Source organism: Buteo buteo, chromosome 10, assembly GCF_964188355.1.
Source record: "Buteo buteo chromosome 10, bButBut1.hap1.1, whole genome shotgun sequence".
NCBI classification, from domain to species: domain Eukaryota; kingdom Metazoa; phylum Chordata; class Aves; order Accipitriformes; family Accipitridae; genus Buteo; species Buteo buteo.
In genome coordinates, this window is record NC_134180.1 from 43,085,293 (window position 1) to 43,109,956 (window position 24,664).

The following is a 24,664-nucleotide window of genomic DNA, read 5'->3' on the forward strand; positions in this document are numbered from 1 at the left end:
GCGAGGAATTTGCAGAGTGGTATGGGGGGGCGGGGAAGTGCACAGGGATCTGGGGGGGGGGGGGCATTGCACCAGGGGGGAAATCACACAGGGGGCTGGTATGGGGGGGGCACAGGGGGTATTGCACAGGCGTTGGGTATGGGGGGGTCACGGGGGGGGGGCATCACATAACAGTCTGGCATGGGGGGGGCAAGGCATTGCACCGGGGTCTGGCACAGGGGGGGCAGTGGGGCATGGGGGGTTATTGCAGGGGCAAGGGGACGCGTACTCCAAACACGCTGCAGCGTGTGCCCTTTTCCGAGCGGAGGGATGGGATGGGGGGGGTCCCTCTGAGCCACCTTCTGCCAAGTAGAAAAAACCCAAAATAAGGCAGCTCGAAAAAAAAAAAACCAAAACCACACCACCCTATAGGTTACATCAGAAAACCCGGCATTGTTTAGGATTTTGCTGGAAGACAAGAACTAACACACCTAAAGCCGTCACCGCTCTGGTATCTGCGTCCCACCACCCACGCGTCCCGCTCGCAGCCGGGGAGCCGGTTCCCCCCCGGCACGGCGGTTTTCCTCCGGCAACGCCAACCGCCGTGGGGCCGCGGCTGCGCCGGCGTGGGGGGCTCACGGCGGGGACACGGCGGGTGGGGGGTCTCTGTCCCTGCGAGAGGGGGGACCCGAAATGCTGCGGCGAGTGGGTGGCCGGGGGGGGTGAGGAGACGGAGGGTGGGCATGGGGTCTCGCAGGGTGGGTGCAGGGGGGTTTTGGGGTGAACCCCCAGCCGCAGCACTTTAGGGTCAACCCGATGGGAGGAGGCGAGGCAGCGGCGGGACGTTTGTTGCCCTTGGCCACGGTGTTTGCAGGGGAAACGGCCCCTTTTTGGCCAGCTTTATCCCCAATTATCTCCCGGCCACGTCCAGACCTGCCGGGGCACGGCCAACCCCTGCGGCCCCAGGCGTGAAACGGGGCGTCGTGGCCCCGTGGGCGCGAGCTGCTGCTCGCCCCGGCGCGCTCCCGCTCGCCCCGGCACGCTCGCCCTCACCCTCTCCCCTCGCAGGGGGAAAGCAAACTCTTTGCCCAAACTTTCTTTTTCCTGCCTCGTTCGTGTCCCCGCTGCTGCCCCACTCCCGGCAAAGGGGTGCGGGAGAAGCAGGGGCCGATCCCCGGCACGGCTCACACCGGGCTGCAGGAAGGACAGACCGACTTTAAAAGCCAGGAGCGACTTTCCCACATGTAGGATGTCCTTTTAGGCTGGCCAAAAACCACAGTCAGAAAAGCTTTCTCATGGGCATCGCCTTCCTTGTTCCCGCACAAAGCCCTGCCCATCCTTATCAAGCCACAGCGCGGGCTTGGACCTGGAAATATTTCCTCCTCCAACAGCGGAGAGGAACCTAATCCTGCCCGGACTCCGACACCAGCGGGATTGACGCAAACGGCCCCAATTCCTAGGCCTGCCCTCCCGCCGGCACATCCGTCCCCCCCGGCGGCACCGGTGACCCCGTGGTGATGGACCCGGAGCCGCACACACGGGGAACCCCTGCGAACCCCACGGGGGGATGCGGGGGCAGCCCCCCCCGGCAGCGGCCACGGCACAAATGCCACCGTGACGGTTTTAAGGTCAAATATTTGGACCCTCTGGGTGAACGGGTTTGGTGGGCAGCAGAAGGTGCGGCTGCAAGGGTGCAGGCACGGCGAGATGGGGACGTGCCTGGGGTGGCCGTGTCCCCCGTGTCCCCCGTGTCCCCCGTGTCCCCCGTGTCCCCTGTGCCAAGCACAGCTCCGGGTATGACACAAGCGCTTCGCTTTTGGCAGCAAAGCCCGTCCTGGCCCGACCTTTCCTTCCTGCTAAACTAAGCTTCTGACTCACTGCAGTCATTTTCGTGCGCCCGGCCAGCAGCGAGCCCACCAAAGATAACAAAAGTTAAATTAATCCCCTTTTTTAATCTTAATCTCATTTGGCGACCAGCTCAACCGGAGGTTTCTCCCCGGAGCCAAACTGGCAATGACTCCGGGGTGGAGCGCACGTCCCAGCGGGTGGGAAAAAGGGCTTCGGAGCCTGGTACCCCCCCCAACCCCGGGGGGGGACGGGGGCAGAGGGAAGGCTGGCGGGGCGCGGAGGAGCGGGGTGGCGGAGGCACGGCAGGTCTCGAGGAAGTCTCTGCGAGATGCAATCGCTTTCCCCGGGGGCGGCCGGGGAAAGTCACACTAGAAGGGAGGCGGGAGCGAGGCACCGCGGCCCCCCCCACGCTCCCCTGCGAGTTTTCGTGGCCCCTTGAATTCAGGGCGCGCCCCCAAAAACACGGGGGGAATGGGGGCTCAACGCGGCTGAGGCAGGCTGAGGGTTGGGAGAAAGCGCTGGCACGGGGAAGGGGAGAAGTGACCCCAGCTCTGGGTTGGACGCAGCGAGCGTGGCACGGGGACGGCCGGTTTTTGGCTGGAAAAAGGCTGGGGAGCACCCTGGATCCCAAAGAAAACAGGCACTGGGTGCTGAAGGGACTATCCTGGGGCGCGCTGGGAGAAGCCTGCCGTGCCGTGCCGTGCCGTGCCGTGCCAACTGCAGCAAAACCACCTTTGGACATCAGGCTGTAAGGAAGATCTAAGCAAATCACAAAGAGCTGCAAAAGGAGCGAGAGGCACGATAGGGTTTGGAAACCCGAGCGGTTTCCAGACCCAGAAGGAACTGGGTTTTGTGAGCACCGGGAAGAGCAAGCCATGAGAAAGAGCCGGGCGTGAGCATTTATTCTGCTCCCCACCGGCCCAAGGGCTGGCAGCATCGGGGCACTGAGCCGCAGCTTGCCGCGGCCGCGCAGGAAGAGATAAGAAGACACGAGTTTAACTGGCACCAGAAAAGGCTGATGGTCTGGGCAATACGGGAACCAGCAGCTCGGGAAGGCTCCGAGGCTGGCAGGGTGCTGGGGAGCAGCACGTCGTACCGCGGCCAGATGCGCCGTGCTGGCTCCAGATGGGCTGTGCCGGCTCCAGATGTGCCGCCCCGGCTCCAGGTGTGCTGCCTGGGCCCAGACGTGCTCGCCCTCGGTGCCGTCCCAGCTCCAGATGTGCGCACCCGCGGTGCAACCCCAGATCCAGGTGACATAAACCTGGCTCCAGATGTGCCCGCTTGCGACGCTGCCCCGGCCCCAGATGTGCAGCCCTGGCCCCAGATGTGTGCCCCACAGTGTTCCTTCCTCAGCCCCAGCTCTGTCGCTGCCGGCAAACGACCCCTCTGCCCCGGCAGCTCTGCAGAGGGGACTGGGATCCCCCCGGGACCCTCCTCAGCTCGCTCCCCTCCACGCCAGGACCCCCGAATCGCAGCGAAGCCCACCCGCAAGGCGAGACACCCCCTTCCTCCTCCCGAAAATGGTTTTCAGTAGATTAATACAAATACTTTCATTACAGAACGCTTTAAACACACCTGTAACGCGCTGAAACTAAAATTCCCACCGAAACCCTCCCGAGCTTGCTCGGGCTGCATATAACTATACGTATAGATGCATCATATCTGTTATTATAACTGCACGTTATAGTTTCAGCACACAGTGAGGCTTCTCCCCCGCGGTGCCAGCAGGCTACTGCTCTTGCTTTCACCCACCCTTCGCTTTTACAAAAAAACCCCTATGGATCAGTCAAACCCCAGAGCAGCCCCGGCAGAGGAAGGGTCTGCCTTGGCCCGGGGCGGGGGGAGAAATTATGTTCCCCAACGTTTCCTTCTGCGAGGGCAGAGGCGGGCGAGCGGTGCGGTATTTCCTGTGGTTGCAGCGTCTAATGAGGTTAACACTGTTATTGAGGTTAACTCTTCAACCGATATGAAAAAGGAAGCCACGGGTTCTGCAGCCGGAGGGGTTTGGGAGCAGCGGTGGGAGCCGGTGGGATGGAGAGCACCGGGGCAGCTCCCGAGCCTCGGCCCCTTCTGCCCCCCCCCCACCCCGGGGGTCCGCGGCCCCGTAGCATCCCCCCATGAGCTGGGGTCCGGCACAAGCAGAGGGGGTGACGCTCGGTGCCGGTGAAAACAACCTCAGACCTTGAGGAGTTTTTCGTTGTAGGCTTCTGGGATTAGTCAGAAAAACGTTCTTTTGCTGATGGAGCTCAGCCCGGCTCCCCAGGACCCCTCCGCTGGGCTCCTGTCGCCTCGCACGCAGCCACACCATCCTAAAAATCCCTTCGGGATGGACTCACACTTGCCGGGATGACTCCAAATCCCGTAACGACTTAAAGACTAAAAAGACAAACCCCCCCGGGGCTGTTCCTTTAAGGGATGCTGGGTTTTCCCATGGACTGACTCAGACTGGAAACTCTCAGTTTTTCTCGACACAGCTATCTAGGTCAGGCTTGCTGACACTTGCTGATGCTTCTCGCCGTGCTCGACAGCCCCGGCCGCAGCAGCAGGCAGAGGGGCCCGGCAGCACATGTCCTGAGGACTGGCAAGGTAAGGATCCCCCCGCTCTGCCCACCCTCCAGCCCGCTACCACCCGGGTTTAAAGCCCCCAAAACCCCAGCTCGTGGTTCTCAGCTGCTGCTTGTGTGCGTGAGCCGCTTCTGACACACATTGCTGGTAAAGAGCTCGCATGGTTTGGGCTTGCACAACCGGGACAGTTTTTCCTTCTTCATTTGCTTCGCGTTTCTTTAGCGCTAGCGTACGAGGAGGCTTTTTAGCAGAGATGAAATCAAAGACCCATCGTCCCTCGACAACGGTCTCGTTCCTTCTGGCTTTGGAGTTTGCAAATGCATGGAGTTTGCAAATGCCCGGAGTTTGCAAATGCCCGTAAATCGGTATAAAAACGCGAATGTGAGTGATCCCCAGAGGAGGCAGAGCCTGAGATCTTGTCTTAGAGCTGGCAGCCAGGCAGATTTATTGTCTTTTCAGCTCTTTTCATAGAGCACGAGGCTTGGTTGGTTTTTTTTCATTTGTTCTAACTTGCAGAAGGTTTACAGGCAATTGGGAGGCCTTCAAGTTCTCTTAGTGGGTCAGGTAATAGGAAGGCACTTGAAATTTGACTCAATCATTACAAATACTTGCACAGCCCTTAAAACAAACGAGGTCAGCTCACCCAGCAGGAGAAATACAAAAGCATTAGCTGTAGCTAGTAGCCTGCTTTGGGTAGAACAACAGCATTTTGAAGCTTTCACAGTGGACTCTGGTTCAGCTTGTCCCTCAAGGGGAAACTTGCCATTTCCAACATCAGATTATGTATAGGGTTCTTTTAATTATTGTGGGCTTAAAAAGAAAACCACGGAGGCGTGGGGCTTTGCTCGGTTTTCAGCGCCGTGCACGTGAGCGGGGTGGAAGGCTGTGGCAAGGGTCTGCCCAGCACCCAGCCCTGCGCCCATCGCAGCATCGCCCCAGCCTTCGGGGGGGCTCGGGTGTGCCGTGAAAGCTGCTCCCAGGTGGATGTTTCTCTTGGAAAAGTGCAATTCCCCCCTCACTGGCGAGGCTGGGCTTCGCCTCTGGAGGGGGGGTGAATCCAAAGAGGCTGGGGAGGAAGGCGAAGTGAGCAGGGGAAAATTCAGGCAAGACTGTGGGATGCGGACATGAGCGCGGCTCCTTGGAGAGAGAGGGAAAGCCCTTGCCTGGGATTTTGGGACTGTCTCGGGGCGGGGGGGCGGGGGGAGAGCTGCCAGGAAGAGCCATTGCTCGGCTCGGGCCGGACCCACCACAGCAAGGGGGTGGGAAAGATGTTACGGAAACAGGGGATGTTTCTGTCCCATGAGACTGTGTCTGGGGGGTCTGAGCATCTCCAGGGATGGAGACTGCAGAGCAACCCCTCAGGGCAGCCAGCCCCATGCTTGGCCATCCTTAGAGGGCTTTTTCTTACGTTTAACTGGAATTTCCTGATTTTCAATGCGAGCCCATTGTCTCTTGTCCTGTCCCTGGGCATCACTGAGGAGTCTGGCTCCCTCATCTCTACTCCCCCAGCAGACATATATACCCAAGGATAAGACCCCTCGGAGCCCTCTCCTCTCCAGGTTGAACAGCCCCGGCTCTCCCAGCCCTTCCTCACATCTCAGGTGCTCCTGACCCTCAGGCACCTTTGCTGGACTCATTCCAGTCTGTCCCTGTCTCTCTTGTCTTGGGGGGAGCCCAGCCCCGGCCCCAGCGCTCCAGATGTGCCTCCCCAGGGCTGAGCAGAGGGGCAGGATGAAAACAGCAGCATCCCCCTCACCCAGCACGCCAGTCTTCTTCAGGGAAGGCTCTCGGGCTGCTCAGGCGTGATTTCCCTTTTGTAAATCCACGCTGCCTGCTCCCATCACCTCCTGGTCCTCCTGTGGGCGCTGGGAGCTGGTTTTTGGGAGTTTGCTCCATCACCTGCCCAGGGGTGGAGGTGAGGCTGTCCAGCCTGTGGGCTACCAAAAACTGCATGAACGTACGGGTTCGTGTAAGTATAAGGAAAGGATTGGAGAAATTTCACGGCTATGAAAACTAAGAGAAATGTCACCGGAGGTGGAATCTTGGGGAAAGCGGCCTCGGGGCTGCTCACTGGGGCTGGACACCGGGCTCTGCTGATGGGGTGCCCGTTACCCAAAACGCTGAGTCCCGTGTGCCCACGAGCCCGACTCCCTGCGCTCCCACTGCTGACCCCAAATCCCCAACGAAACCCTCGCCGTGCATCCCCACGGCCACCTCCGGCGCGGTCCCCGAGCATCCCCGGGGTGAGGGCAGACCCGGCCGTGTCGGGCAGCGGTGCGGCTGGTGGGATAACTCACATTTTTTTCCTCCCTCCCCAGACTATGCCAGGCGCGGGCAGCGGCCGCAGCCCAGGCCATGGCGGGGTCCGGCGAGGCTTTGGCACTCCACGTCCTGCTCTGCTGCCTGTGCGGAGGTAAGCGGCGGCGGCGGCGCTGAGCGCCGGACCAAACGCCCTGGCCCTGCTGGGGAATCGGAGTGGGAGCAGGAAAATTATAGGGCTACAGCTATGGATTTGGCAGGGGGGGGGAGCGCTTTTTTAGCATTGCAAGGGGGGGGTCCCACGCCTTGCAGCACCCTCTCCTCCCTGCTCGCATCCTCGGACCGGGGCCGCGGGCAGCCACGTTGGAGCACGCTGGCGTTTCGCCGTCTGCGACGAGCGGCGTGACCCTGCCTCCGCGCGCACGAAGCCGGAGCTCAGCTGCACCCTTTCCAGGAAGGCCAGATCGAGCCCGATACCGGCTGCGAGCTGGGTTTGCCGGGGCTCTGCAGAAGCCTCATCTGATAGCGAAGGGCAGGCTGTGCCTCCGCGCGGGGGCTGCCGCCCTAATCTCGGGGGATCAGAGCTCTCGGCGCTACGGGTTATTTCCCTGCAGTCATTTAAGCATTAAAGCAAAACCTAAAATGGGTGAAACAAGCCGTTTCTGATCCGAGGGGATGAGTCACCGGCTGCCGGGTCGCTGCTGAAGGCGGGGGGGGGTTTATCCCCATCCTGGGGGGGGATGAGGGGAGCGAGGGGGCCGGGGGGGTCCCGCCACGCTGCCGCCCGCATCCCGGCAAAGCGACCGCCCGTGCGGAGCGGTGCAGCCCGCCGGCATCCTCTCCTCCCGTGGGACGCCCACCCGGAGCCGCCCTGACGCGCGGGGTGTTGGCGCAGGTGTCGCGAACATCAAGTGCTCGGGGCGCGTCTGGATCGAGCCCGCGCCGGTGGTGCGGATGGGCTCCGACGTCTCCATCAACTGCCTCTCCACCCTCGGCTGCCCCTGGGCCAAGTTCCTCATCCTCCTCAACTACAGCCTCGCCGAGGGTCCGCTCCAGCCCCTCAACAGCAGCACCGTCCGGCTCCAGCTGCGCGATTTCCGAATGCCCTTCGGGACCGTCGCCTGCTTCGCCCGCTGCTCCGACAGCGAACGGCACCAGCTGGTGTGCGGCACCGACGTCCTGGCCGGCTGTGAGTAACCCCCCCGCGGCGAGGGGCTTTCGGAGATTTTTGTTAAGCCGCCGGCACCGAGGAGGTCGGGGCGGGTTGGGGGTCACAGCAGCCTGGATTTGGCACCGCTCGGGGTGGGGAGGGGGTGTCAGCGTGCTCTGCCTGACCTCACCTCCGCAGACCCCCCGGACCCCCCCGGCAACCTGACCTGCACCATCCGTGAGCACTCGGGGTGCCTGGCGTGCAGGTGGGACGCGGGACGGCCGACCCACCTGAGCACCCGCTACGCCCTCCACCTGCGCAGGTAAGGTCCCGTGGGACCGGGGCGGGGGGCCGCGGGGTGGGCGATGCGACCGCCCGCGCGGGGCCGGGGAAGGAGAGGGGCGACCGGCGGAGCCGCCGGGACGCGGCGGCCACGAAGCCGGCTGACACCGGGGCTGCTCGGCCGCCGGCGGTGAACTGGGTCGGGCGCCGTGCCCTACTTACGCTTTCTAAAGCTGACGTCTTCCTCGTCTCCTGCTCGCAAACCGCGTGTTAAACCACGGGTTTGGTTCCGCAGGGTGGACCTTACGCGCTCGGTGCTACTAGCGGCCCGGCAAACGTTGCGCCGACGCGTTACAGCCTTTTTTTTTTGCAGGTGCATTGATTCTCTCCAAGTTAAAGGGCGTGCAGAGAGGGTGCAGCCGGCGGCGTGCACCCAACGCTGCCCAAACCCCGAAACCGAAACCCCAGCAGCGTACAAAAGCTCGAACCTGCAGCAGGCATGCCGGCTGCCGCGCAGCGTGCCGCAGCCCTTCCGACCCAGCCCGGGATGCTTTGTGCCATGTCTGACACCGAAGCACCCGCGACACAAGACCGGCAGGCTTTCAAAGTTAATCTGACTCAATTATTGAAGTAAATGCATTAAATCCCGTCATACGTAGGCTTTGTGAAGTGATTAACTGCCTGCTTAAATTTGCCTAGGTTCAAACTTTGAACCGCGCAGCCAGAAAGAGCTGAGAAAGTTCACTTCCTACAGCAAAAATGCAAATGCCCTGCAGAAACATCAAGAACCGAGGGCAATTACTTTCTAGCTCGCTTTAAGAGTGACAAACCCCAGTTTTGGAGATGACTGTGCCCCACTCGCCAGCTGTGACCCCTCGAGAGTCGGGCTTGCCTTGCCAGCGGGTGCACGACGCCGGGCCGGGCTCTGACCGGGGCTGCTTTCTGCTTCCCAGTGTGGGCACGGCGGTGGCGGAGGATGCTGAGGAGGAGGATGATGATGAGGAGGAGGAGGAGATCTTCCCCGCGGGCTTGCCGGTGCCGCTGAGCGCGCTGCGTGGCGGGAGCCGCTACTCGGCGTGGGTGCAGGCCAGCAACGCGCTGGGTGCCGCCCGCTCGCCTCCTCGGCGCCTCGACCTGCAGGAGCTCGGTATGTCCATCCGTCCATCCACCCGTCCATCCGTCCATCCATCCACCCATCCGTCCGTCTGTCCGTGAGCTGCGCTGCGTGCTGGGGCTGTGCGTGGCCGTACGCGCCGCGCTGAGTTGTCGCTTTAGGGAGATGCACGGGCAATGCGGCTGAGGGGTGGGAGGGCAGCCCCCCCCCCCGGGACGTGCCAGCCCCCCGATCCACGTTTTCCCGGCTCTTCCCGCAGTGGTTCCCGCTCTACCCCTGGTCGCCGGCGCCGAGACGACGGAGACGTCGCCTCCCACCACCACCATCCGCTGGAAGAGGCAGACGCTGCTGGAGAACGTGCGCTGCGAGGAGCGACACAAAGCCGCGGGTGCCCCGGCGTGGCATGTGAGACGGCCTGCGACCCCCCCAAAAAAACTCCCCCCCCCTCAGATCCATGTGTGTGAGCTGCCCCATGTTAGGAGACGCACCAGTTCTGGAGAGCCCTAAGAATCCACGGGCAATGGGAGCGTTTGGGGGGATCATTTAAAACCCACCTCTTTGCTTCTGTGCCTGGGGGGGGGCACGCACCCCCGGCCGTGGGCAGCCCCCCTCCTTTGGCGGGGCAGAACAGCCGATGCCCTCCGAGAGCACCTTTCAGGCAGGGTTATCACCTCTGCTTTTTAAGCAAAAGGGCAAAACTCAAAATATTTCCGAACGCTGTCTAGTTCTGCAAGGAGGCAGAAAAGCCTCTAGGGATGCTCAGCTCACGCACGCTTCGTCGGTCGTCCCCGCACGCTCGCAGACACGACCGCGCTGCGGGCAGCTCCACCCGGGTCCCTTTCGGAAACCGCCGGCACCCACCAGAGCCCCCCCAAATTGCCGTGGTGTCAGAAGCCCGGCGATGTAGCCGGCCGGGGGCTCTCGCTGCACCACCCCAGCTTGCCCAGTGCGTTACCCAGCCCCGTGTCCTGGGGGAGGACCTTGCCCGTCCCCATCCAGGCAGAAGAGGAAGGCAGCGACCGCCGCCGGCTCCCGCTTTACATTTTGGGGCCGGCGGCAGCGGTGGGGGGCCAATCCTGCTCCCCACCCAGCACCCCGCTTCCCTTGCAGGTGGAGGCGTGGGACGGCACGGCGCAGCACGGGTCCCGCTCGCGGCACGACCTGCGGAGTAACACCCAGTACGTGTTTCAGGTCCGGTGCCGGCTCAGCCCCGCCGACAGCCCCTGGAGCGCCTGGAGCACCCCTTTTCTCTACACCACCCCCGAGGCAGGTACGCTCAGCCCCGACGCTGCTCTCCCTGCGTTTTTTTGGGTTTGGTTTTTTTTTTTTCCCCCCAAAAGCAGCCCATCGGCTCCTTGAGATGCTCTGCGGGGACCCGGTCCAAGCTCAGGATGGTGGGCATCCCGTTAGCATCCTGGAGTCAGCTCAGGGACACGGGAGACCGCTGTCGGCAGACGTCGGGCACGACGCTGCGGCCGAGGGCTGAGCACTGTCGCAAGGCGGCAACTCGTCTCACGCCCTCCGAGGGCTCCCGGCCCCGCGGCGGGCTGCGGGTCGCGGTGATTTTGGCAGATTCCTCACGTTGCGGCGGTACGGTAGGAGCTGGAAAGACGCCAGAGGGGCTTTGCGGGCACGTGGTTTTTTCCGTACAGAAAGAGGGATGGGTTATGCGTATCCATCTTTGGTAGCTGGCTTGCTCCCCGGCAGCAGGGAAAAGTCCTCTGGCCCTAGGTGGAAAAGTGTCCCACCAAGACCCGTTGTCTTGGGTCATCCGACACGTACCTTGTTGCCTTCCCCTCTTTGCATCCCGGTTACTAACACCAGGATGAGCTTGGACACAGCCGTTATCTCGGCCGAGTCTCCCCAGGAGCGACGCCCTCCCTTACATCCCGGTTGCAGCGAGGAAACCGGGGACGCGCTCGCCCTAAAAAGCGGCGCTCGCTGCTTTTTTCAGCCCGGGCTGTTTCCTCTCCGCAGCAGCAAAGCCGTGCAGCACGGAGCCGCCGGCCGAGCGTGGCTTTCTGCAAATGCTGCACGTGGGTGGGAGCCCCGTCCGTGGGTGGGAGCCCCACGCGGGGGGTGGGATCCCCGGCTGGTTCCCCTTCGGGAGCTCACGCCACATCCCACGCTTCCTCCCGCAGCCCCCGCCGCGGCACCCGACGTCTGGCGGCGGCTGGGCCCGGCGTTCTCGAACGGCAGCCGCGAGGTGACGGTCTTGATCAAGGTAAAGTCTTTTTTTGGGCGGCTCCTGTGAAATTTCCCCGCGCGAGAACAGCCCCTGCCGAGAGGCGGTGGAAGGTGATGCCCTTGGACCAAAGAGATGGGGGGGAAGAGGAGACCCCAACGCGTCCTTGGGGCAAAACCTCTCCATCCTTGCAAAAATCCGTCCCCGTGTCGCCCAGCCGAGGGGACGTCTGTCCTGCGCCGGGGCTGCTGGGGGTCAGACCCCTCACCCGTCCCCTCTCCGGCCGTTCGCAGCCCCTGCCGCCCCGGGATGCCCGCGGGAAGATCCTGGGCTACACCGTGACCGCCGAGAGCCCCCGGGGAGCGATGCTCCTCTGCAACACTTCCAGCACGGCGTGCAGGGTCCTGGTCCCCCCCGGAGCCCGTGCCCTCCAAATCACCGCTCACAACTCCAGGGGGGCTTCCAGCCCCGCCAGCATCACCCTCGGCCGAGGTGCCGGCGGCCAGGAAGGTAGGATCTCGCACACAGCAATGGCAGCTTTAACAGAGACCGGCTTTTAGCAGGATGGCAGGGGAAAAAAATGCTAGGTTGTGCGTGCGTGGCTTTAAAGCAAGGGAAAAGCCCCGGCGGAGCTTTTCCGAGGGGACACAACGTCGTCCGGACGAGGCCGGCATCCCCCGGCGATGGAGATGCTCCGCAGGCGCCTATCTCAGCCCTTGGCCTCTGAAGGCTGCAGCAACAAGCTTAAAAATCAGTTTGTCCTGCCCGTGGTGGCTGGAGGTGGGCAGCGGGCTCGGTGCAAGGGTGCTCCTCTGCTCCGTGCTCCCAAAAATAGCTCCTGCTGCCTCTGGCAGGGAGACAGCCCCAGCTGGGAGCTGGGTCCTTGCAAACAGAAAGGCAGGGGGAAAAAAAAAAATTCCTTTCTGGGCCACCTTAGGTTCCCTGCGCTACAGGTTGTGTGGTTTTCCCCACAACCACACTTTCCTATTTTTTAAAAGTGTATCTTTTAATGAGCAATGGGAGGGGAAAGTCCCATTCAAGTTGAGGACAAATACATGACTAAAAAGAAACTAAAGAGAAATAAGGTGGAAAAAATTCTCTAATCTCTCATATTTATCAGAATCATGTGCCTTTCTTGTAAGAAATGACAGGTAAAGCATTTCAGATGAGACATGACAAAGCTGAAGATGTGCTTTCGCGATATGTGTATGTAAGCACAGATATATAAAAAAGTAGATGTATAGATATAAAAATACAGATATTGGTATTTTTTTTATATATATATATATATGTGTGTGTGCATGTGTATATATATATATATGTATATAAAACCCGACTACATTCTAGAATTTCTTGTTCCCTCTTCATCCTTAAACATTTTCAGGAAAGACACATTTTACCTGGGTTTAGCTGACCCTTCCGAGTCTTCTGCCCTTCGAAGACGAGGTTGTGCTGACAGCCCCTGGCCGTCTCTCTCCGCAGAGTTCCCGGCACCGGTGGCTGTGGAGGTGAAGCCCGAGAACCGGAGCGGGGTCTCGGTGGCCTGGCAGCCCCCCCGCCGCAGCGGGAGGTCCCCGCTCTGGTTCATAGTGGAGTGGGTTTCCACCGCCCAGTATGGCCAGAAGGAGCAATATTTTTGGAAGAAAGTCCCATGCCAGGAAACACACACGTACATCCAAGGTAAGACACTCCAGGAGTCATTTCGCTGTTTGGTGTGGTTCATCAGGGTATTATACAGACAAAATATATTAGAAAGGCAGAGTTTCATGTGAAATTGAGCCCCTGGCCACTTAGTTTTTGGAGAGCGGGACCGTGGAGAACCCTTTGGGAGCAAGGAGGAGCGAGGGCAGTCGGTGGGATCGGGTCTCCCGGGGGAAGGTGGGAGGGAAAGAGGACGAAGCCCTTGAGCAAGCCGAGAGCTTTCACAGCAGCTTACAAATACATTTTAAAGGCAAATCTTGCTCCTTTCCAGAAGAGGCAGTACCAGGCGGTCGCATCAACGTGTCGGTATATGCGGTCTACCCCGACGGCGTCAGCAAACCAAGCTGCGGCCAAGGTAAGCCCAGGGGGGTGGAAAAGCTGCCGCCTGCTGCAACGGAGCTGCGGAGCTCAGCGGGCCCGTCCGTTCCCGCTGTGCCCACCGCCTCCAGTTTTGTGGACTGATGTAGTTTTAGAAACACGATGTAAACCCTTCCCGTTGACCAGAGGAAAGCAGGGCTCTAGATCGAAACCTTTTGGCCGCAGGACATGAAAATAGGGATCTTTTTATCAATGCATCTGTATGAAAGCCTTCTGTGCCAGGAGCTAGAGGTCTAATGCACACGAGAACCACGTCTTAATTCACAAGGTACACCAATGGACTCATGCTCCCTTTTTGTGATAGAAAAGGTGAGGTTGCTGCTTTGCACATTTGACAGTAAAATGTTACAGATAAACCAAAATATAGAAAACAACTTTTACAGAGACCAACCGGCCAAGCTGCAGCCTGCCCTTTCTTACCTGGAGCGGGAAGCAGGCAGGCTTCAGTTCTGGAAACTGTTTTAGGTAAGAGCATAGCCCAATTTACAAGGGAAATTAAGAACTATCATCATCTCAAGCACTGCGTGCCTTGGCTTTGGCTGTCCCCAGGAGCTGGGCACGCTGAGCTCCCTGAGCCGTTCCATCCCGCTGCTGGTCCTCGCCCGGGTGAGCCAGGATAACCCCAGGGCTGAGCTTAAATATCCCCGGGGCAGGGGGCATGGTGGAGGTCCTGGGTGAGGCTGGTCAGGGCCATGAAGACCCGTTAGTGCCCCCCCTGCCCCGGCAGAGCTGGCTGTAGCTGCAGGCAGGGGTAACACCTGAGGATGTCGTCCCTTCACTGTCCCATGCTGTGATACAGATTTAGATGGGTTATTTGAAGCTGCTCAGATACTTTTCCCTGTGACAAACCGGCTCTGTGTTTCTGGTTGGCACCCTTCGTGGCTTTGAGAAGGGCAGTTATTCAATTTTTTTCCCGAGAAATGGAAACAAAAGTTCCTGACCGATTCATCCCGGGCTGTTCACGTCTCTTAGCCCTGGCAATTAGGTGTTATGCTCACAGACACACTGACTGTCTTTGGCTCTGGGCAGGCCGGGGTTTGGGCACCTCCAGCTCTGGCGACATGAATTTCCAGGGTCCTGATCCTCAAGTGGGCTTCAATCTCGGCAGCAGGTCTCCGTCTGCGCGGAAGGGGGAAGAGCTGGGTGTTGAAGGGAGGATGCTCTAACCTTTGCACTAGCAAATGGCTTGGAAATGTGTTAAATGCTTAAAAATAGAGACTTTATCCTTAGTGGTTGCAGAGACTCCTTTAACAAAGCTTGGGGGTTTGTGTGGGGAAGTGCCAACACGAGGCAGCAGTGAAGCTCGTGCCTGTGACAAGGTTTGCTTCCAAAGCACCGACACAACCCACGGCTGACACCCGCAGTCACGTCCTCCAGCTTGACCCCACAGGTTGAACCTCATTCTTCTTTATTCAGATTGAGCCCGTCCATCATCAGTAAGGCATTGCTGCAAGCATATTAATTTTTGTTATTTTATACCAGTTCAATGTGCCAGTGACACCTGCCCCCCAAAGAGCTGAATTCCCAGGCTGCAGAATGATGTACTCCAGCCCTTGCCTTCCACTATCCCATGTATTCGAGAGATGCTTTGCAGCGCCTGCAGCGCACTCCAGCTGAGTGGGCTTGTACTGCAAACACGCTCTGCTTAGGGAACCGAAATACTCAAACTCCAGGAGCTCTGCTAGGAGATACATGTGCTTCAAATGCACAAAATCAAAGGCAGTACTTTTTACTGGGATTTTTTTGCCCTTTGGAGAGGCAGAAATTGCATTTGGATTCGCGTCGGTCCTTGCGAATCAAATACCAAACAGAAGTGGAACGGGGCTTGCTCCACCAGGCTTGGATAAGCTCCATCCTTTGACCGCTGCTGTTTCGTTCATTAAAGGCTGTGAATTCCAAAAGGTTTTCACTCGTTTTCATCTGAACCAATCTCAACGGATGGGTTACTCGCTCTCTTGCAGAAATCACTGGCTGAAACCAGGTGGCCCGTGTTGTTTAGGATATTATTATATATATATTATATATATATAGGATATATTAAGCTGGATATCCTTAATTGTCCCGGCCAGTTGAAGCTCTGTGACTGCAGGTGAGGGTGCTAGCTGCTCTTCTGATTAATGCTGATCCTCTGCTTCAATGCATTCAGCCCTCTGCTGCCACGAGCAGACGTTTGCCGTGAGCCGGGTGACGGTCCCCCTCTGCGGAGGAGGTGGCTTCTCGTCCCTGCCCTGCTGGGACCCCCGGCTTCGGGGACAGAGAGGCAAACATGGGGAGCAGCAGGATTTTTCCTAAAGCAGTCAGCCAGCTGAAGGGCAGGGAGGAGTTTTCAGACATGCAAATGAAGGGTTTCATAAAGCACCTGGATTCTTGTACTTCTAAAGATGCTCTTGCGAGTCTGCCCTTCCCAAATTTCCCAGTATGGTCAATTTGCTGTCTTGGGAAAACCCCGCTGCCAGCGTGAGCTGTAATTGCAGGGATGACTCTGCAAAAAGGGCCCTTTATGTTGCCAGCCGCTCCGGGGGCATTTCCCTTCCTTCAAACCCAGCGCGGACCCACAACCACATCAGCAGTGCTCACCCCCACTGAAAGACACGGCCAAGCCATAGGGAGCAAGGCTGGAGAGGAAGATTACCCCGTCCCAAGGGAAGATCAGCTGTATTGCTTCCATTCCCGACAGATGTGTGCTGAAACTGCTCTTGCATTTCCAAGAAAAGGCAACCCACCCTGGCGCTCCTCCTCCTTGCTGCTAGACCGGTTGTTCTCTTCGGTGACCCGTGCTTTAACTGCAGCAGTCCAAGAGGACGACTCTTGTCCTGCTCGCCGTGAAAAGGGACCGGCTGCCTTCCTTGTCCTCGCAATAGCACTCCCTTACGTTCCCAGCACACCTCCCTCCTGCGTGCTCTGCCCGGGATGCTCCGGTGGGGCACGTTCTCCGGAGGGGGAGCGTGGACGCCGTGCACGTCCCAGCAGAGACCCTTCTTCTTGCAGGGTGACCCCCCCGAAGAAAGCTTGCTGCTTGTTTTAGCAAAAATACGCTTCTCGCCATGGCAGGCTCTTTAGCTGCAGATCTTCCCTCACTGCCCAGCCCGCCACACAAACGGATGCCATCAGAAAATTCAGTCCCATGGGGGTCAGGCGCTTTTGAAATAATCTGTAGGCGCTCGTGAAAAATGATGTACGGTTCCTCAGGAAGTCTAAATTCTTGCTTCAGGTGCTGAGGGGAGCGGTGTGAGTGGAAGATGTTTTGTAATTGGTGTTATGTGTTCATTAACATCTTGTTTAATTGGATCTCTGAGAAATAGGAGATTGAGTAGAGTCCAGCCAGAGCTGGAGTTACTAATTACTTTAGGGGGCTTTATTTTTCTCATTATACCATTATTTACTTTTCTAAACAATATTAACAAAATAAAAATAAGCCATAGCTTCTATGTCACCCACTGTCCTCTAAATGAAGTTACGGACATTTTCTTCCTCTCTCTGTTTAAGTCCCTTCGGAGGACCAGCTCCTGGGCAGCACCTACAGCGAGATCTCCCATGGTAAGAAGATAGTAGCTCAGACTTGGTAAGCCAGACTTTCTCCTTGACCAGAAGTGGAAGTTTTAGCCCGAGCAGCACCTGGCGATGGGGAAGCGAAAGCTCCCTTTTACACTTCGGAGGAGTCAGAAAAGCAACTTTGCAGTCGGTGGGGACATGAGCCGCATGGCAGGAAAGGGTGCGGTGCTCTCATGGATGAATAGCACCCGCATAATGCAAGCCTTAAGTTTTGCTTTCTCATGAGACTTATACTATAATGTACATTACGACAAGTAGGAGATAAGAAAACAAGGAGAATACAAGGTAACGCTCACACATAGCATACCAGCAATAGACTGTTTCGATCTTGCAGTTTGAACCAGAGACTTGTCTAAGCATTTCCCATCCATGTTTCTAACTTCGGTTATGCTCTGGTTTGCACATCTTCTGGTAAAGGTTACGTTATGATCTGTTGCAGTACTTAAACCAAAAGCAAAACCAACGTAAGCTGAAGAATTGACTTCAGTGTTTCTGGAGGTAGTAAGGCTGCGTAGGAAATGGTTTAAGACCGTGACAGCACTTCTTCAAATTACTTGGCTGAACCCCCCCGGCGTGGCGATAGCGAGGGGAAGGGGCTGCAGCGCCTGGTCACGGCACAGCGCGGATGGGGCGGCAGTTTTGGTTTTGCTTTTCTTATGGCTTTGCTTTGTTCACTGAGGAGCAAAAGGGCAGGTGAAACGCTGAAGGCTGTTCTAGCAAAGGTCTGCCCTTTACATCAACGAACCTCGTGGCAGATGGGGAGGTGGAGCAGGGCCACCCGATCGACCTTTTTCCTCTCTATCCTTTTTCAGATGATGACATTGGAGTTTTCCTGGGACTGGGCGTCAGCGTGGTCATATTGTCAGCTGTTCTGTTAATTCTGATGTTTAAAAAATCAGCCAGAAAAAGGTATTGCCTTCTCCTCCACGATTTGTTCCTTATTTTCAACTCATACTTTTCTTCCAGAATATTTTAAAATTAACTACAGAAACCAGTCCCTTTCACTGCAGCCTGCTCTTACTGAGGGCGACTTCACCCGTTAAGCAGATTGCTATACGAAAAGACATTTGTGTGCTCTACAGTAAGGCAGAGACCAACAAAAAAAGTAAAAAATCATTCCTCTGTAAAGGCCAGCCTTTACAGAGATATAAGGGTGGGGGTAAAAAACGAGAGGAAAAACATAACCTCTGTAGGTAAGTTTTGTCCTAGGACTTGTTACTCCCAGTTTGGACTGAGGAGGGGATGCTGAAGCCCCTCGCACCTGGACCCTGAGGGACAGGCGGAGACTGGAGAGTGGGGCAGCTGGAAAACTCAATGGGGAGGACCTTAAAACTGGTTTTAACACTGACTGCTGTTTGCCAGGCACCCTCGCAAACCAGCACTCATCTGTCCCAGTTTGCCCAGTAGCTGCAACAGGGATGTCCAGGAGTCCAGGCGCTGCTGTCCGCGACACAAATCCAGGGGAATGGGTGGCCTGGGTGGCACAGAGCTGCTGGTTGGATCTTCCCGACAAAACAAGAAATAGGGGAGAGGAGACGTGGGGGTAGAGGATGTCGAAGGGCTGCCTCTTTTGGTTCCTGAACCCAGCCTAATTCTTCCGCTCTCAATGTCATTGTGAAACACGGGCATTTCAGCAACAACAGGGACCGTGTATTTTCCCAGGAACGCAGCAATGCACCAGGATGTCAGCAAAGCTCAGCGAAATTAAAATCTCTTGCAAATGATTTTCATTTCTGCAGCAGCTTTGGCTGTAGGAAAATCAACTTTCATTACTGCTGTGTATTTGATTTCATCAGCTCAGGGCACACATGCCTCCTCTGATCCATGCACATAGCTTGGTCCTCCCCCCCACCCCCAAGTTTAGCAACCTTTTCACATCCAGACAAGTTTTACATAAGGGATTTACCTAGGGTAAGTTAGCTTCCAGGTTTGCACTGCCACGAATCAAACCTAGGGGAGTAAGGTTGAAAGACGAAGAGCTAGAGTTCAAACGGGGAAACCCACCCATATGGGGTAAACCTGGGGCTTCCAAGCCATCCTTGCAGGATGGGTGCGCTCTGTGTGCCCCTCCTGCCGGGGGACAGTTTCATCCTGCATGAAGAATAAGTGACTAATAAAATGGACTAACGTCTTGGCGTTTATTTTTTTCTTTTTGGCAAAGAATTAGCACCATCGTTGTGTCGCTCTTGCCAAAATGGCTGTTTGAAGACTTTCCCCGCATGGAAAACAGCAACGTGGTAAAGTCACTCCAGGTAACTGCACTATTATTAGTATCTCTCAGCTTTTCTTCACTTGTCTCCCCTTAGATTAAAGCTTGCTCTAGAGCTGTGAGAAACACGGATGGGAAGAAGATTAAGCTCTAGGGGACCAGGAACTGATCAGGAATCATTTCCCAGGCATTTCCAAGGTGCATGGGAGCCCAGCTTAGCCTCAATATGCTAAACTTTGCCTCAATATGCTCTTTATTCAGTGGCCACAGTAGACTCAAGCCATGCAGGAGCGTGGAGACAGGCACAGCTGCTCCCCGTCTTCTCCCGTCCACCTCACTGCGGTCCTTTTCACAGGGGGGATTGGATGAGAGAGGTGGGAAGGAAGACGAGATGAAGACAACAAGTCATTGCCCCGTTTCTTCCTCGGGATGCTCTAGTGGTAGCTCACCCCTTGGTAAAATTTGCCAGTTTGCTCCCACGCTCATCGGTTTTTTTTTCCAGGAAAAGGGTGATTCCACGAGTAGCAGTTTCCACGAGCCGTTCTTGGACACCAGCGACCCCGCAGTCATGGAAATCGAGGAGGTGCCAGCGCACAAGGAGTACAAGAACGTGGCCACCAGAAGGAAGCCCAGCGGAGAGGTCCCCGAGGTGGGGGAGCGCCCGGGGACCAAGGTGCCTGCCAGCACCACGACCCCCGAGCAGATCACCGACTACAAACCTCAGGTGTCCGACGGGACCCCCCTGGGGTACGTGGCCGCCAATATTTACCAAACGCAGCCCCCCACGCCCCTCCCAGAACCGGAGATGAACGTCTTCTTCAGAGACTACACGAGCCCCGTTCCCCAGCTTTGGGACGGGGAGGGAGGGGGACACCCGCTCTGTCTGCTGGAGAAGATCAACCTCATCTTAAACAGCAGCCGGAGCGGGCAAAGCCACGCGTTCGGCTCAGCCCCGGGGGGACACGGCTCCCTCCCGGAGAACCAGTGGGGACACGCGCTGGGCAGCGACGGTCAAGAGCAAACGCTGGTTCCCGATGAGCTGGTCTCCTGCCTGAGAGCCATGAACGGGGAGTCGGGGGATATGAAGACCTGCTTTCCGCAAAGCATCGGGAGATTATTTTGAGAGAAATTTGTAGCTGTGATCGGAAAAACCCAAAGCGGTGACCATGGCGCACATCAACCCTTGAGACTGCAAGCAGCAGAACTGGAGCAAAACTTCAAGTCTGAAATTTGCCTTCTTAATCGACTACAAATTCTTGTGGCTGCCTGGAATGCCTTGGCCAGTAAATCACAATTTTAAACTTACCTCATGTTGTCACAAGCATAAAACCCATAAAACTTGGATTCCCGCAAGAACTGAAATACAGAGCAGGTGATTTTTTGCAGGATGCAATATACTTCAATTACTATTCAAAATCATTCTCTTGCTAAATATTTGGAGCATTTTGTCCCTGGAGCTGACTGCAGTTAGGATGGATAAAACGATCCCTTAGACATCCTGACAGGAGCGTGTAATGTATCTTGGGATGACTTAATGCAGAGACACTACACCAAGGAGGATTTATATATCATACAGCATACATGGATACCAGGAAAACAAACTCATTTCTGTATGACAGAATAACCCAATTTCATATGCTTTCCCATTCAATAATAAAAACCACATCAGGTAAGAACAAGCCTTCATCGTCTGCCAGGCTGATTTAAAATCTCTTTAAATTGGTCACTGGACAGATTCTTCACTTTGGGTGAGGGATTTATCATCTCACAGCAGCTTGTCAGCGCCTCAGCCTTGCTGTGTAAAGTGCAACGTGGCACAGCGAAATGGCATTTATCAGGCACGTGACAGGGAATTTGGATCTCCTGACCTCCAGAAAATGAAATACAGGAGTCTCCTTCCTGCTGAGCACCTGCGATATCATTCCAAAGTTTGCCTGGGACTTCAGAGGTTGTCTTGCAAAGTGCTTCTAAAGCGACCAGAAACTCCCTGGAAATGTGAGAGGTTGGATTACAAATCTGTTCACTGATCACCCACACCTTTTAAAGGAAACGGTCCAAATGTTTTTAAGGAATACAAGCATAAAAGAAGTCTGCGATCCTCTGTAAAGTGCCTCAGCGCTCGCTGCTCTCCGCGAGGTTTGCTCTGCCGGTCCTTTTCTCCTACCTCTTATGTCCCAGCAGAGACCGGTTTCGGTCTGGAGCCGCAGCCGGCAGAGGTGACGCTGCCTGTGGCTGGGCTGGGGAAGGGTGCTGGTCCCACAGCCGCACACTCGTGCACACCCATGCACGCTTGTGCACATCCTCGCACGCTCGTGCACGCCCAAGGCTGCTCTTTCACGAGCCTTTGCAGGCTGGCGAAGCCGCGCTCCCCCAGCTCATACACGGGCTGTTTTGGGGCTGTCTGCGGCAGGTCACGGGAATTCTGCCCCAAAAACTCCGGTTGGAGACAGCGCTGCCTTCCCCACCTTGCATCCAGGCGAAGGAGCAAAGAGCACACGGCTCCCGTCGTCCCAAGAATCCCCTTGACTTTGCATATAGCTTTGAGTCTCCCTTTACAACAAATAGCACAAAGGGCCTCTGAACTATACACCCGTACGTGTGATTTCTGCTCGCCGAGGAGCCTGCGTAGCTCACGGGGTGCTGGGTGACCGAGCCGGCCACGCGCAGCCCAGGGAATATTTGCAGGGAAGGTGTCTTGTAAGAATGACGCTAACACCAGCACGTTAACAGGCAAAAGGATCTGACCGTGCTTTACCAAAAATCTGTAAAATAACAAGAGCGAGACTTGACAAATTTTTGTAAGACTTAAAAGTTGCAAAGCTAAGGTAAATGCTAACCGACATGTAATTACCTATCTAGAGTTATCCACTTCAGTATTATGAAATCACTTTTTGCAGTAGCACTGCTAAACCTGGAGATTATAATATTTCTTTCTATTTTTGCTAGGCACTGTATGCGCTTCTCTGACAGCTGTTGCACAAACGGGTCGATTTTGTTGTTTGCTCCTGGATACCTTCAAACCAACATTGTTGTGCACTGTACTTGTTTCCTTTTAACAACCCAAGAAATCTGTCGCTTAAGTGTGTACAGAGTAGTAGTTACCTGGCAAGGCAGGGTAGGATTCTTCTTTAGAAGCAGCAAACTGTTGCCAAGCCAGAAGTGTGACTTTTACATGTAAGCGAGTCTAAAATTAGTGATTGCTGCCTGTGCAGGAAGGAAATTGTAAAAGAACAGCCACATACTATCAGCAGCCCAAATGTGAGATGGGGAAGGTATTTTTTTCAATGTCCACATCCTGAGACTCACACTGCCTGTATCGCCCGAACTACCAAACCCTGTGGGTGAAAATGCTCATCTTGTCAGAAAACAAGGCTGAAAGCCTGGTCTTACATTTCAGGTACCCGCTGGTTGAATTTCCCGCCCTGCTAACTCGCTCCAGGATGGATACCTGCAAATATAGCTGTGGCCAGAGGAGCACAGCTCCTCTCCAGCAGCCCTCGGCAGGCAGCGGTGCAGGGATGAGACATGGCCCTGCTCTCACCATGCACACATGCTGCATCAGTGGCAAAGCTCCCGCTGATTTCTTGGGGGGGGCCGAAGGAAATATTTCTCCTTTAAATGGTTGCATGGATGCATCTGGTAAATATGGACTGGTTACTGGAGAAAATGGAAAGAGAAGGGCACAAATATATGTGTATGTATGTGTGTGTGTGTGTATATGTATACATCTCTTTTTTTTCCAACTGAATTTTTCTAATATACAATACAGTTCCCCCTCTCCCTCCCTTCTAACCCGTTTGGACAGTGCTTCTATCTACCAACGGTTTAAAAGAGGTGACAGGCTTGGTCTGGGATGGGTACGTGTGGTCTGGGATGGGTACGCGTGGTCTGGGATGGGTACGCGTGGTGCTCACCTCTGGCAATGGACGCATCGGTGGGTAAACGGACTGGTGCGTGAAGACAGCAGGAGTTTTGATAATAGGCCGATACCCCGATGCCACATCGTGTCCGCGGTTTCAGATTTTTACTTGTCAGATGCGCTCTTTGCCCTGCTGTTTGTCTTTGCCCTTGGAAAGCCCTCTGCATCCCGCCTGTGCCTTCTTTTCCGCCAAGTGCGGTATTCAGGGATGTAAACCAGCGTCCTGCACTAGAGGCGTGCAAGCCCAACACTGACATCCTCATCGGGAGCAACCCTTGAAGATACAGATGGCCCAGTGTCTCGAATCAAATCATGACGTCGCTTTATTCCCCCTCCCTCAAATATTACACGCTCTCTAATTCCTGATATCAGTATTTTCTAAACTTTTTCTAAGTTTGGTTATATTCTTGGCAGCCATATCTTGTGCCGGCAATTTTGACAGGTTATTTACCAGTTTGGCAGTGAGTTTCACGGATTGTTCAGCTTCATTGTAACGTGGGGTCATATACCTTGGAGGCACATAAAGGAAGTATACGCTGAGTAATGTCTCTACCCACAGACAGCATGCGCCAAAAAGCATTGATCTCTCACGTAACTCTCCCTCAGCCTGCACGAGATTGCAAACTCATCTGTACGTTATCCCATGCGAGTGAAATCTGTAGGTAATTATTTTTTGACAAGACATTTTCTTTTCGTGCTGAATGAGAAACTTAGAGAAAGCGGCTGCTGTTGAAGTTATAGTTGCGGGGGGGGGGGGGCTTTGCACAAGGCAGGCTTTTTGGGCGTGCAGGAGCGGTGACCCCATGGCCCTTGGTGGGAAGGAGCAGTGACCCCACGTCCCTGGAGCTTGGTGTCCTTGTCCCCCAGCCAGAGGCAGCCGGGGGCCCGCAGAGACGTCCCTCGCCAGCCTGGGGAATTGCTCAGGGAGAGCAGTATTGGTGCCAGCCAGCAGCCGCCCGCTCATCTAAGTGTAATGGAATTAAATATCAAAGCGGAATAGCTCGTGACCCACAGCGACGCGCCACGGTGCTGCGTCTCCCTGCTATTCACAGGCCTAACACGACCTCCGTAAAAAGGATCTTTCTATACAAATGGAAGGAGAGAACAAACTAAAAAGAAATAAGAAAGCGGGTGTAGGCTCTTCAAAGCGTCAGCAGGCTCAGAAAACAGCAGAGCCATCCACTGCCTGCTCTTACCTCCATCCCCTCGCGTCGGTACAAGGTGTATCAGGTGTGAGCTTGTGATCTCGCTCGGGTGCAAGCCCTCGGCTCAGGCAGAGGAGTTACCCGCAGCGTGGTGCAGATCAGCCAGACAACTCTCCCTTTGGGACTTGTTGTTTACCACCCTTCCTCAAAAAGTATGCCTGAAAATTAATTAAACAAAATGCATAATAAAGAAATAATAAATAAACTTAGCACATAATAAAAAGCGATGCATTAAATGTGCATCAGTACCTATAAACAAAAAGCGATGCATTAAATGTGCATCAGTACCTATAATTTTAAATCATTTATGCTGCTGCT

The 24,664-nt window shown here is 56.0% G+C and overlaps 1 protein-coding gene across 1 annotated transcript; it reads left to right on the forward strand.

The window, feature by feature from the left end:
- Positions 1 to 6,721: 6,721 nt before the first annotated feature.
- On the forward strand, positions 6,722 to 23,000 carry IL23R (interleukin 23 receptor). Its single transcript, XM_075037638.1, has 14 exons — positions 6,722 to 6,805; positions 7,547 to 7,840; positions 8,000 to 8,123; positions 9,037 to 9,230; positions 9,457 to 9,602; positions 10,308 to 10,467; positions 11,339 to 11,421; positions 11,676 to 11,892; positions 12,865 to 13,062; positions 13,355 to 13,438; positions 16,948 to 16,998; positions 17,826 to 17,922; positions 19,175 to 19,265; positions 19,725 to 23,000. The coding sequence occupies exons 1-14, from the start codon at positions 6,748 to 6,750 to the stop codon at positions 20,343 to 20,345; spliced, it is 2,418 nt and encodes an 805-aa protein (XP_074893739.1). The 5' UTR covers positions 6,722 to 6,747; the 3' UTR covers positions 20,346 to 23,000.
- Positions 23,001 to 24,664: the final 1,664 nt, after the last annotated feature.